The sequence below is a fragment of the Podarcis bocagei genome (genome assembly GCF_964188305.1).
Source record: "Podarcis bocagei genome assembly, chromosome: 6".
NCBI classification, from domain to species: Eukaryota; Metazoa; Chordata; class Lepidosauria; order Squamata; family Lacertidae; genus Podarcis; species Podarcis bocagei.
Window position 1 is genome coordinate 82,587,951 of NC_138130.1, and position 13,400 is coordinate 82,601,350.

The 13,400-nt window shown below is 43.6% G+C and overlaps 1 protein-coding gene across 4 annotated transcripts; it reads left to right on the forward strand.

Annotated features, from left to right (window-relative positions):
* Nucleotides 1-253: 253 nt before the first annotated feature.
* Nucleotides 254-11,918, forward strand: RNF6 (ring finger protein 6). 4 transcript variants are annotated; one of them, XM_081197937.1, is made up of 5 exons: nucleotides 254-600; nucleotides 5,070-5,220; nucleotides 6,181-6,385; nucleotides 7,339-7,446; nucleotides 9,238-11,918. In XM_081197937.1, the coding sequence occupies exons 1-5, from the start codon at nucleotides 563-565 to the stop codon at nucleotides 10,878-10,880; spliced, it is 2,145 nt and encodes a 714-aa protein (XP_081054063.1). In that variant the 5' UTR covers nucleotides 254-562; the 3' UTR covers nucleotides 10,881-11,918. The 4 variants fall into 4 exon arrangements, with proteins under 4 accessions (XP_081054063.1, XP_081054065.1, XP_081054064.1 ...); XM_081197939.1 differs by having other exon boundaries at nucleotides 258-580; XM_081197938.1 differs by lacking the exon at nucleotides 254-600 and adding an exon at nucleotides 3,906-4,041.
* Nucleotides 11,919-13,400: the final 1,482 nt, after the last annotated feature.

Consider the following 13,400-nt stretch of genomic DNA (forward strand, 5'->3'; position numbering starts at 1 on the left):
ACGCGCGCGCGCTCTCCCCCCCCCCCACGTTCTCCGCCCCTTTCCTTTGGTATCTCTCTCGGTACTAGAAAGCGCACCACGTGGAATCCAACCGGCTCTCAGGCCACGCCCCCTCTTCGCACGTCTCCTCACCTCAGTTCCCTTCCCCCGGCATGCACCGCGCCTCGGCGGCCACCAGCCGAAAGGCTTGGGCAGGTGTAGCGAATAAAGACCGAAGTGGGACGGCCCCATAAGACGGCCTGCGCGATAAATGGGCATGTCGGGAGTTGTAGTCAGAAGGTCCCCGGATGTGGGCTTGGCGCGTGATGGGAATTAGAATCTTCGGGTCGTGCTTGGAACCCGGGTTTTGACGGCGGAGGCTGCAGCGTTGCATGCTGGGGGTTGTAGTCAGATGGGGGGTCACCGGATGTGGGCTTGGCGCGTGATAGGAATTTAAGTCCTCGGGGTTCGCGATTGATGCGCCATCTCCAAGGAAACGCGTTTTTGGAAGGAAGGAAAGGTTGGAGTTGGCGGACGGGCGGCAAAAGGGAGATGCCTTGAAGGAGAACTAAATGCAGCACATATGAGACTACACCAGCAGGTGCAGCAACATTTTCCAAGGTTGACCTGACAGTCTTTATTTCATAGCGTTATTATGTCACGGGGTTGCTTCGTGTTGTTGAAATGCATATTGCTTTTAAACCGGAAGACGTAATGTGTGGAGTGGGGGAAGGCAGCAAAGCCCTGACCCTCCCAGGGCCGCTCTGGGGCGGCGCAGAGCCGGTTGTGGCGAACCCGTGACCCAACTCTCTTCATCCCTGAGGCTGATGGGAGTTGGGTCCCCCGTAACAGCTGGAAGGCCCACCCTTGACGTTGACGGAGGCAGAGCTTTATTATCCCTCCTAAACGTGGACAGGATAGTAATGGTGGACTCCTAGCTCCACCCAGAGACAGTTTAAGGCCACTGCCGACCTACTTTGCATGAGAAAGCAAGCGTTATAGCAAGACTGCATGAATGCAGTCTTCCCCTAAAAGTGGGTTGGAAAGTGAGATCTTTTGCATGAAAATCTATGCTGCTCCACTGAGCTTCAGATCCGCTTCTCAGTCTGCAGCTGAATGTAGCTAAGTAGCAGGCCTTGAACCTTGTAGTGAATATTGTCCCCCACCCATCAAAATGGCACTTCTGCCATGCAGACCAGTTCACGCCATAAAATGAATTTACTGTACACAATAATTCAATATAGATCTTTTTATAATTGATTCTTGCATTTAGAAAAGTGTTACAGGGCTTTTCAGTAAGCATATCATTTCAACAGCCTACAATTGAGTCATTGTCCTTTATTATTTTAGTAGATTGGAACAGTGCTCAGATTAAATTTGTATCAGTTTAACATATCACTGCAGCAAATTCACCATTATTTGAAATCTGCTGCCCTCTTTAGCCTGTTTATATGAAGGGTGGTTTTGTGAAGTGAAGAGGGAGAGCAACCAGTTTTATTTTTCTGCAGACTAAGTAGTAATTCATCCAATGTGAACCTGAGAGGATAAAACAACTGTATGCCCAAAATGGTTTCAACTATGCATTCTCTTCTAATGCCCTAATACTGTTTTACATGATCTATTACTGTATGGGTTTGGGGGAGAGGGAATTGTTTTGATTGCTTTGAAGAGAAGGTACAGTAACGGCTTTGTGAAAGCTGGTTGCAGAGCAAACTGAGTTTGATGGAAGAATAGTAATAGATTGTGAAGTGGAGGGGACAATTGCTTAGACTAAAGCAACATAATTTATTATATTAGAGAATATACGATTGTGGAATTAAAATCTTGATGCCCAAGTAAGATATTTTTTGGTTTGTGGAAATAAACTGTGAGGCAGGAGACTATGCATAATTCTATAAAATGACTATTACTGGAATTCACTGCCCAAGACCAGGAAGATGTGAACCAGGAAGAGTCTCACAATCTATTTCTTTGCATGTTTATTGAAAAGTTAGTCCCACTGAGTTCAATGGGTCCTATACATTACATAGGTCTGCATAGTGTTGCTGTTTAGAGGTTGACATCAGTTGGAAGAAAGTGAGAAATAGGAGCTTCCTTAGGCCTAAATCCATGGGGCATTATCCAACTAACTCATTCCATCAACACAAGAATTTCTGTTTGTGCAGCAGAACTCCCCCCCCCCATCACATGTCTAGCACCATTCCCATATTTGCTCCAGATGGTTATGGAAAACCCCACAACATATTTGTGGGGCACATAGGGGCAGGAGAGGGGGGAAAGTTCTGTTGCACAAGCAAATTTTCTTGCACTGATGGAACAAGTTAGTTGGATACCACCCACAGTTATTGACGTCAGATTGAAGGACAGGTGAATAATGTGTTTCAGTGAATTTCTATGTTCATCCACTATAAAGAGTGAATTTCCCTCCACTGTCCCCATAGTCTCCCATAGAACACCTATATATGTGCACATATGAATTCCTATTGTCTAGCAGGCAGATTTCTAACTCTATACTGCTCATAGATAGGCAGATTGCTGGGGTAAATAGGTTACTATGGCTTTCATTTTGTATCTGTCACCAGGAATGATGGAAAATTACCAGTGTGCACATGTGACTGACCGTATGTGACCTGGAAAGCATAATGCACACCAAAAAAAACCCAACAGATGCATTTTGTGGTAGCAAAGTGTGTGAATCCTTTACATCAGTTTTGCTGCAAATTCTCTTTTAACTTTGGTTATACATAAAACCACTGTATAATGGGTGTAGTGAGGCAGGCCATCTCATGGCAGATTTTGGAGTTCCATTAAAAGGCAAAAAACCATCAAATATTTATCAGTACATCTCATCTTTTTCATCTCAAAAGTTTCCAGGCCTACCTATTAGGGATGGTAGCCAATGCATTTTTTTTTTCCTAAGGAGCTTGTCTTGGGAGTGTAGAAAGATGCTTTATACTCAGTCAGACCCACTGGCCAATCTAGTTCAGTACTGTGTATTCTGACTGGCAGCTTTCTATGTGTAGACCCAATGCTGTCTGCTGTACTTCCCGAGAGAGAGAGAAAGGCAACCGCTCCTCTCTGGAGCTGGTGCAACTTGCATATAACCACTCCCGTCACACCTGCAGCCACTCCTGTGGATTACTCTGTGCTGAGAAACCGGGCGCCTTCCAGATGCGTTTGGACTAAATCCCGCAGTATCCCTGACTGGCTGGGGATGTTGGGAGTTGGAAGTCCAGTAACATCTGGAGGGCAACACACTGACTACCTCTTCTTTACACTCGACGCTCTCTATTTGGGTGAAGCGCTGAATACGATCGTGCCCAGTAGCAGCCTATGCTTCAGTTGCCCTTGCTGCTGCGCCCCGCCCAGAGAGAGGGCTCAGCTGGTTGGCCGCAGAGACCCCAATGGTCTGTCCCCCAGAACTTGCTCACCCGACCCACTTTCCCCTTTTATCGCTCTTTCCTTTTTTCCCAATTTTTAAAAATTAATTTTCACAAAATTATAAACAAATAAAGCACACAAACGAACATAAATCATAACCTTATTAAAATTACACTTATTAACATTGTTAAGTGACTTCTTCGCTTCCCCTTGGTTGAATTTCCATGCATATCCTTATAACGGCTTTCCAAATCCTAATTCTTATAAACCTAACGTAGTTCATTAACATCCTTATATCTTTTCAGTTCAAAATTGTACATGTTAAACATCACTTAACTTACATAAATTTCTAAGCCAATCTGTCACCTGCAAGTTATTTCCAATTAGTTTAACCTTTTATCGCTCTTCCTGACATGCTCGGACGGCACTGCCGGCCACGCAGCTTTCCTGCGCCCCGGAGAAGCCGCCCGGAGATCGGGCAGCCGCTCTTTCCCCGCCTGCGCCAGCTCGTTTCCCACGGGATGCGCTCTTGCGCTGCCTAGAATGGGTGGGGGAGAGGCGTGATTCCGCGCCTGCGCGTTTCTTGGCGGAACTGAGAGCCGAGGCACCAGCAGCCGGCGGCCCGCTGTTGCCGGTGCACCTCGGTGCCTTGCAGTTGGCCGGGTTGTCGGTTTCTTGCTGGTAGCCGCTGCCGAGGAAAGGCGGGGCGGGCGGGGGCGCGTTTTTATTACGGGAAGCAGTCTGTTGGAGGATACTTTCCTCATAGCTGCCGGGGCCGAAGAGGGGTTTGTGTGGGCGCCGCTGCCTAGGTTTACCCTGGTCTCCCAGCAACCGGCCGTTATACCCTAGTCCGGGCCCCGGCCTAACGGGCTCCGGTGGGTGCTGCTCGGGAACCGGGGCGGACCCCGGAGCGTCTTTCCAGCAGGTGGCTGGCTGGGAGTCGCCCCCCGCCCAGGGCTCTTAAATGTGGCCGGGGCGGAGGGAGGAGCTCAGCGCCTCCGGTCAAAGCTCCAGGGAAGCTTGGCAAAGTCTGTTGGGGAGGAGGAGGGGGGGAGGGAGAGGAGCTGGCTTTAATTCAAAAGCTTTGTGGCACCTTAGCAGCTCAAGTTTATGCTGCCGTAAATGTCTGAAAGGTGCCCCGAGATCCACCATGCCGGGGTGGGAGCGTGTTTCGTGCAATAGACTAAATGCCATTACCCTGTCGAGTTTGGCTTGCCATGGTGGGTTGAAGGACGGTGGTTACATACGGACTAGCATCACTGGGCATAACCCTTATAGGATAATATGCAGGAAAGGGGTAGCAAAGTTGGAGTAAATGAGGAATTGTTTAAAAATGATATCCATGTGCATGGATATAGGTGTTTGAAAGGTCCTTTAAAAGCTGTGCTGTACTTTATGGATGACGAACCTCCAGCTTATTTCCCCCCCATGATGGGTTCCTTGCCTTTAGCTATTACGAGACTTGCAGAAATTTAAGAGTTACAAATGCTTTCATTGCACTTTCTTGCTGGACAACGTTCCATTGATGAATGTTTCTCTGTCCAGTTAAAGTCAGTGGACTTCAGAGACAGTGGACCTATAGACACTATGAGAGGGAAGCAACTGTGAAGGGGTTGGAAAGTTGATGGGTTATTTATTAAAATCCGAGCCAATGATTTTTGCTTGTTACCATAGATTGTTCTACATGTTTCTTTTACCTTCTCATACAGGATTTGCGTAACATTCACCCTGCCTGTTCAAAGAGCACTGGGAAAAAATGAAGACTGGAATTATCTGATAAGATTCTCAACATCACACCTTGCTAGAGATCTGTATCACTTCCACCTCCTAGCAGGGTTGAGGGAAAAGGAAATATTTAACGTGAGAACTTTGCTTTCACTCTTACTGTTGATTCTTCATTCAAATCCCTAGTACTTTTTTTTTTTTTTTTTTTTTGCTGTTAGATGCCTGAGTGTTAACCATCATAAGTAAGTAAAAGGTAAGCTGCCTTAATGCTGAGGCAGATCATTGGCCCATCGACTTCAGTGTTGTCTACACTGACTGATCGCAGGTCTCCAGGATTTCAGACTGGTCACTTCCAATCCTACCTAGGAGATGCTGCAGATTGAATCTAGGACCTTCTGCATTCAAAACATATGCTCTGTGATAAAGAACATTGCTTTGATCCTATCATTGTAATCAGCTCTACTCCTAACACGCTAATGAACTGCTGTCTCTGGGCAGTTATTTAGGTAGTTGAGAGTAAGTGATGACCACTTCTTAGTATAGGATTTTCACAGTTCTTAAGAGTACGTATGTGTTTGTGTATGACACCAATCTGCATGAAAGGGCACTTGGAAGAGGTCAGTCAGTCACTGGAGAACCGTATGTTAGCTGGCCTCCATTTGAAGCATGCTTAAATTTACTCTATTGCATGTTATATTTAGCGACAGAGACCCAGATGAACTAAATGCTCTTTCCTGCCATTTCCTGCATAATTTGTACCATAAATACTCGTTACATAGTGGCTGTAACCTCTTAGATACTTGAAGTAGGAACCTGACAAGATAAATGCATTGGAGTAAGAGTTAAACCCAAACTTACAAGCTGATCCTATGCTTTTCTGCTTGGAAGTAAGTTACATTGTGTTCAGTAGAACTGACTCCACACTTAATGTGCATTGAATTGCAACCTCATCCATCCTAGCAGCCAGGAATTGACTACAGTAAATAATGGTATATGATATTGAGTACACATATAAGAGCTGAATCAAACACACCAACAATTTTGGAACACACAGCCCAGATAACTTTCTTTATTTTTCTTTCCATTTTACAACAGTCTGGTGTTCCCAGAATGGACTGCTCTAGTTCTTACTCAGGGGAAGATGGTGGGCAGACCACATCTCAAAGCCACAGTGGTGAAGATGAGCGACAGTGGCAACAGGAACGCCTTAATAGAGAGGAAGCCTATTACCAATTTATTAATGAGCTCAGTGATGAAGACTACAGGTTAATGAGAGATCACAACCTTCTGGGGACTCCAGGTGAGACTTGACTTCTGGTACTTAAAATTTAATAGAATTCTTACATTTAATACAGCTTTACCGTTAACATAATACAAATTGAATACAGCTTTTTAATCCCCATTTTTGAAACACTATAATAAACTTGGTATGAAGCAATGGGTAGATAAACATATTTATGGGTAGAATTTGTTCGTGTGCTTTGGAAACATAGAAATTCTTTTTTAAAATGTGCATTGCAAGTTAGGTCCTTGTTCTTTCGTCTTTTAGCTCACAATGAAGTCTAGGTTCATGCAAAACAGAGGAAACACAAAATATTAGATTTCAGTTTCTTAAACTTGAGTCTAGAATCATTACATTTTGGTCAGTGCTAGGCACAGCAATCCAAACCCCTGATCTGCACTGTTAAATGGGTTTAGAGGAAGAGGTGTCCCACTACTGGGCTTTATTGGTGCATGGGGTCACCACTGCAGCCATACCCCCCAGCCCAATTGCTGAAAGTGTGGTGGAGTGCATACTGCTGCCTGTGAAAACCATTGTAAAGGCCCATTACATTAGATACATTATAGTGGCAGAGAAGGGCCAGCAATGGATCTGCTGAATCCAAAGCCAGGCCACTTCCTAAAGAAGGGCCTAATCAGGGTCTTTTTACTGTGCCAGCCTGAAACTACAGCAGCAAGAATGTTTAGAAAACCACCACTGCCACCTTCTGCTCTGGCCAGCACAAGTGGCAGGGCTTTGGATGTTACTCCCAGCCAGTGTTTTGGATTGCTGTATCAAAACTGCATTGTCAAAATGCAGAACCTTGTGTCTAGTACATGCTTATAATTCTGCTTCTGTAGTCTGGTCATGCCAGGTTAACTCCTATGTTGCTTTTATTAGTTAAAAATAGGAATAGCTGCTCTGTTTGCTTCTATGTCTTCAACCAGTATCTGAACCAATAAATAAACTGGTCATATTGCTATCTGTTTCAGGAGAAATAACAGCAAATGAGCTGCAGCAACGTTTGCTAGGTGCAAAGGAGCATTTGGCATCACATTCTGACAGAGAAAATAGAGACTGGGAAGGAGGTACTGTCGGAGGTAAGCTTTCATTTTAATATAGTAATCTCTTGATTAACTTCTGGCAGGTGCAGGCTCTTTAGATACCTTAGCAAAATTAGTATTTGTTAAAATCAGCAGCCAGGAAACCCTATTGCAATGACCTTGTCCAAGGAAAGGAAGGTAAACAGCTGGAGAAAGGGTAGTAGTGCAGAGCTGCTGCATGGGAGTTAAGGAAAACTAGAGCAGGATTTCTAGGCAAGAGAGTCTATGCTCTGTGGCTGCATATAGTGCACTTCACAGAGAGGTGAGGGCAGTGTTTAATATAAGGACAAGGAAAGAGACCTGCAGGAAATCAGACTTATGGCGAGTAAAGCTATCTCTGCTTTTTGTATCAAGATGTTGTTTAATCCTGTGAAAGGAGGAAACTCCACTTGATTGCTGAGAAGTGAAAGGCACAAAGGCGCTATGTTTCTGCTGAGTAGTGCAAATATTTTTGGCTACTTATTCAAGATGTAATCTGTGGCCTTTTGCTGTCATTATATGAAAACACTTTCCACCTGCAGTATTAGATAAAACTAGAATGTGCAGAGTTAGTATACCTTGTTTTAGGCACAACCAGCTTCAGCCTTTACACCCAACTTGGTTGCACAATAATTCTGATAATAAGACCAAAATTGGTTGTTCTTAAGAGTGCCCTTGAAGAAGAATTCAAATTGAAACAGGCTGGACTCACAACATTCTTCTTTGCACCTGAAAACCTTTCCTGTATTTGGTGCTTTCTCACCTTGGTTTCTTATTTTTGGCTGTTCTGGTAGGCAGGAAAGAGCACTCTGGACCCTAGCAATGAGGAGGACAGAGATAGGTGGGTGAGGAGAGAATAGAGAAGCAATTTCCTTTCTTCCTCTGCTGTGGGCTACTAACTCCAGATACTACTCTCCTCTCCTATGACCTTCCACACAGTTTTCCTATCAATTTTAATGGCTTTCCCACTTGTAACTTGTACATTTATTTGTACCAGATACCACCAGGACAACTTGGACTTCCCTGTTTTTGTCAAGGCATGGCTTGCTCTTCCAAAGCTTTTCATTTTTGCTTCCAAGACTGAGACCCAGTTGCACATGTGATTCCCACCCCCCTCAATTTCACCTAGGTTTTGAACCTAGAAACTAGTAGGTGAAATCCCACTAACATAAAACTTTAAAAGAGTTCTGCTTATTTGGAATTTCTAAAAGTGCTCATTCGCACGTTACTGAGACCACGTGTCCAAACAGTACACAATATGACTGAAATGTGCACAGTTGTGTATACAGGTGCCCGCGCACACAAACAGCTAGGTATAAATTACGTGGCTTGTTTGCTGGGTCTAAATTGTAGCATCAAAGCTATGAAAGATAATTATGTATGCCTCAAATTTCTAGGCTAGCGGAAGCAGAAAATAATTGAGTGGGGACTATAGATTCGGGATGGGAGACAGTTATTTTTTTACATGAAGGGTAGCTATAGAGGTTGTACACAGCTCTTAGATACACAAGAAGTTGTGGGGAGACTAGTGCATCAGATTAGGCTTTTGATTGACATCTTTAAGAAGCAAAGAATAGAACTCTTCAAACATAGTTGACCTCTGTACTGGGTGGTTGGCTTTTAGATTTCATAGCATTTGTAAGGGAAGCAGAATGAGAGCTCTGTATGTGATAGATGATCATATGACTGACTGTTCAGGCTAGCATGTATTCCAGGTGTCACGTGACAATTGCAGTTAGCTGCTTTGTCTAAGTGAAGCGAGTCATGAAAAATGTCTTCTTTCTTTTTTTTAAAAAAAACTACTTACAGATGCAGAAACTGTTGGGGGAAATTCAACAAACAGCTCGCTGTTAGAGTGGCTGAGCACATTCCACCGTACAGGAAATTCCAGCCATAGTGGACAGAGTGGGAACCAGACTTGGAGGGCTGTAAGCCGAGCGAACCCAAGTAGCGGGGAATTTCGGTTTAGTCTTGAAATAAATATAAATCACGAACATAACAGTGTTGACGCTCCTGGGGAAGAATTGAACGGCTACCTTCTTGGTGATTCCAATGGAAGGCAGGTAGAGAACAGGTCTCTGATAGAAGAGAGTCCCATAGCCAGCCGAACAAGGAGCAGGACATTGAGAGAGACTGTTGGTCGTGCAGTTGCCTCGTCAAGGGCTGGCAACGTTAGTGGCTCAGTGACACAAAATGCTGAAGTAGCAACTCAGTTATTCCCTGGCAGACTCAGAAACAGAAGCTCAGCAGGCCTTGCGGCACACAACAATGTCTTAGATGACAATGAACACAACATTATTAGGCAAAGGAGAATTCACAGAGTCTCGTCGGTGACTGTTCACAGAAGGAGAGCTAGAACTCGGAGGAATGCAAGGCAAAGGCCAGAAGTTTTAAGACTAAGATCAACGTTCAGTAGTCAGTTTCAGTCCCATTTGGAAAGAAGGCAACGTCTGAATGCACAGCAAATCCATAGAAGGTCTGGCCAGGCACAAACAGCCCAGCCGCCTCCTGAGCAAGGTGAGGACCAAGTGCCAACACTGGGCATAACATTGGAAGAGGAGGAATCTACCAGACCCACAACTGCACCTAGAAGACATCCTATTATTACATTAGACCTTCAGGTGAGAAGAATTCGTACTGGAGAAAATAGAGATCAAGACAGCATTGCTACTAGAACTCGTTCGAGAGCAGGCACGGCAGACAACGCAGTCAGTTTCGAAAGCGATAGGGAGGGTTTCCGTCAGACCGTTTCACGATCTGAACATGCGGGCATACGGACGTATGTTAGCACCATACGGATACCCCTGCGTAGGATATCTGAAATTGGGCTCGGGGAATCTTCATCGGCGGCTCTTAGATCAATTCTACGGCAAATTATGACTGGATTTGGAGAGCTAAGCTCCTTAATGGGCACCGAGTCAGATTCCGAAGCTCAGAGGAGTGGTCAGCACTCGGCAGACACGCAGTCAGAACAGTTTAACGTGCACACTCTAAGCAGCATTGGTGAGTTCAGTGAAGCTTCTCTTCGAAGCAGGCCTGCTGAACAAGGCAGCAGAGAATGGCATGGAGAAACCAATGTGACCCAACACCACAATCAAAGTAATGAAGCTCAAGGTAACAGACAGTTTCAAGATGCAAACAGTTTTGTTGAAAGTGGAACGCTTCCCATCCTTCGTCTTGTACCTTACCTTTTATTAGATGAAAGTACTAGTGACCACTTGAGGGGGTTAACCAAAGAACAAATTGACAATCTTTCTACTCGCAATTATGGGCATCCCGGTGCAGAAGAGGATGAAATAAGCAAGACCTGTAGTGTTTGCATTAATGAATATGTTTCGGGAAACAAGCTAAGGCAGTTGCCATGTATGCATGAGTTCCATTTTCACTGTATTGATCGCTGGCTTTCTGAGAATTCCACTTGCCCAATTTGTCGACAACCTGTAGTAGCTTAACATTACAGGCAGTGGGTAGTTCCTCAAATTTTTGAATCTGTGTACTCCATTGGGAGCCTGATGGTATTTTACTAACTTTGAATATGAGGAGTGAGTGTGTAAAACAAGTTTGAAATTGGAAGTGACCTCGCTACATGTGGCAGTGAACTTCTCTTCTTAAAAGGCAAGTGTAAGGGTGAAGATCAATCCAATAGGCCTCATGCAATTATATTTTTCTAAAATATTCCCTTATATAAAGCACTTCTGTAATATAGAAACGTAATTGTTTGTGTTAACAGTATGATCTTTATTGAGATTTCAGTTTTTGTGAAGTTGTTGAAATAATCTTTTGTTAACCATTTGCTCTATGAGCGATCCTTTTTTATGTTGCAAAAGTAACTGGAAACCTGGGCATCTGGCAGGAGGTACTTTAAATAGAGTAAGTGTTTTGATTTAAATATGCAGTGGATATTTTTATAGAATACCCTGCCCATTTGGTTTTATTAATTTTATAGGCAGTTTTTGCATGTTTTATACATGGCTTACTGTTGCCCATTAACCTTTACAGTGGATGTGGTTCTTGGGGTTGACTGAAATTTGCTTCAAAGGACTGACTTATACAGAATGTTTGTTTAGCCATGAGATTAGAGAACTATTAATTTATGTTCGCCAGTTCTACGTTGACCTCAGAACATTGCTTAACGAATACAGAAACCGTATGTTTAGGTTGCTCAACAGACATTAAGCACATTCCAATTAGTTTTTTTTCGAAAACTTTTTTTTTTAATTTGATGGTGGAAGAGTGCCATGGATAAGTAACTTGCAAGCACAATTTATGTTTCGTTTTTGTACATTTTATCATTTTGTTGTAAGACAGTCTCCTCTGCACATGTAATGGAACATGTCATTTTGGACCGTGGAGAGTTTTCTGAGAATCAGATGCCATCACTTGTTAAGGGAAATGTGTATGCTTACTACAAAAATGCAAAGGAAACTGTATACTTGGACCTTAAAGCTTATACCAATACCTGACAAAATAATAAAAGTGCAAGAACAAAACAGATGTGTGACTCATTTGCGTATCTCTTAAAAGCTGAGTGAGAAGGAAAATGGCCTCTTTTAAAAATGGAGTCTGCAATGCCTCTTTTCTTTAGCTGTAACCCTCAAACCATTCCAATTCATTGGACCTAGGTTGTAGCAGGCAGTATAAGGAACAGTGCTTCCATTTCTTAAATATTTACATGAATTCTTAGTAACACGTGCAAATATGCACACTTGTAGAGAGACATGGTTTTATCCAGCTAAATAACAGTGTGCTTGCAGAAGTCATTCAGCACACAACAGAACTTCTCCCTCCCTCATTGCAAAGCTGTAAGACACATCCCATGATGTTGGATAGGTCTCTTGGATCTTGTAAAGAAATCTTTCAGAGGAGTGGGGGAAGAAATATGAGTTGCATCAACTTGTGCAGTGTTCCCTAAAGCATTGCACTCATGGAACAACTTGAACTTACCCTCCTCCTCTTTTCTGGTGCAAGTAAGACAGCTAAGAGGTGACATGATGGAAGTGTATAAAATGATGCATGGCTCAGAGAAAGTGCACAAGGGGGGAAATTATCTCTGCATAACACTAGAACTGACTGACATCCAATGAAGCTGAAGATTCAGGAGAGAAAAGAAAGTACGTCTTTACAGAGAGCGTAGTTAAACTGGGGAATTCTCTCTTAAGAGGCAGTGGTGGCCAGCAACTTGGAGAATAGACAAATTCATAGAGTAAAAGGCTGTCAACAGCTACTAACCCTAATGAATATGTTCTACCACCACAGTCAGAGGTGATATGCTTCTATATACCAGTTGCTGGAAACCACAGGGGAGAGTGCTGCTGTGCTTGTGGGTTTCCCATGAACACACTGTGTGAACAGGATGCCATATGGGCCATTGGCCTGATCCAGCAGGACTATTCTTCTGTTATTTATGACTCTGGGATCTATGTCCTTATTTATGAAGATCTGTGTACTATTAGGTCTGCTCCATCATGAACACAAAGACACTTTCATTAGAAAGTCCCTCCTTGCAACTATTTTTACTCTAATCCATCTCTGAGCTAGATTACTGATAGCTCATCTCTTTGACCTTTACTCTGGATGCTCAGGAAGTGATTCTGCCCCATTGATTGTATGTCAAGAGTCTTGTTATCCTTACATGCCTCCAACATGGAGTGGGTGGGAGATGGTATTTTTAAATGACCCTAAAATTTCAAATGGTCATGGTGCAACTTTGGGCAAATTTAAGACTACCAATGCTGTTCTAATCCACAACTGGATTTGAGCCAATATATGTTATGGTCCTAAGCACGGGTCTTTGAAAATTGAATTGCAGTGGAGTACCATTTAATTAAGAGCCACTTTCTTTCAAATAAATACATGTAGAATCACCACCCTAAACACATGTACCAACATACTTCAAAAGAAGAGGAGGAGGAGGAGTTTGGACTTGATATCCCACCTTTCACTCCCCTTAAGGCGTCTCAAAGCGGCTAACA

Excerpts from the sequence above, each read along its gene's own strand:
- RNF6 (XM_081197937.1), top strand. The coding sequence starts at position 563 with ATGAGACTACACCAGCAGGTGCAGCAACATTTTCCAAG. Across the intron at positions 601-5,069 it reads GTGCAGCAACATTTTCCAAG|GATTTGCGTAACATTCACCC; the intron begins GTTGACCTGACA and ends CTTCTCATACAG. Across the intron at positions 5,221-6,180 it reads GGGAAAAGGAAATATTTAAC|TCTGGTGTTCCCAGAATGGA; the intron begins GTGAGAACTTTG and ends ATTTTACAACAG.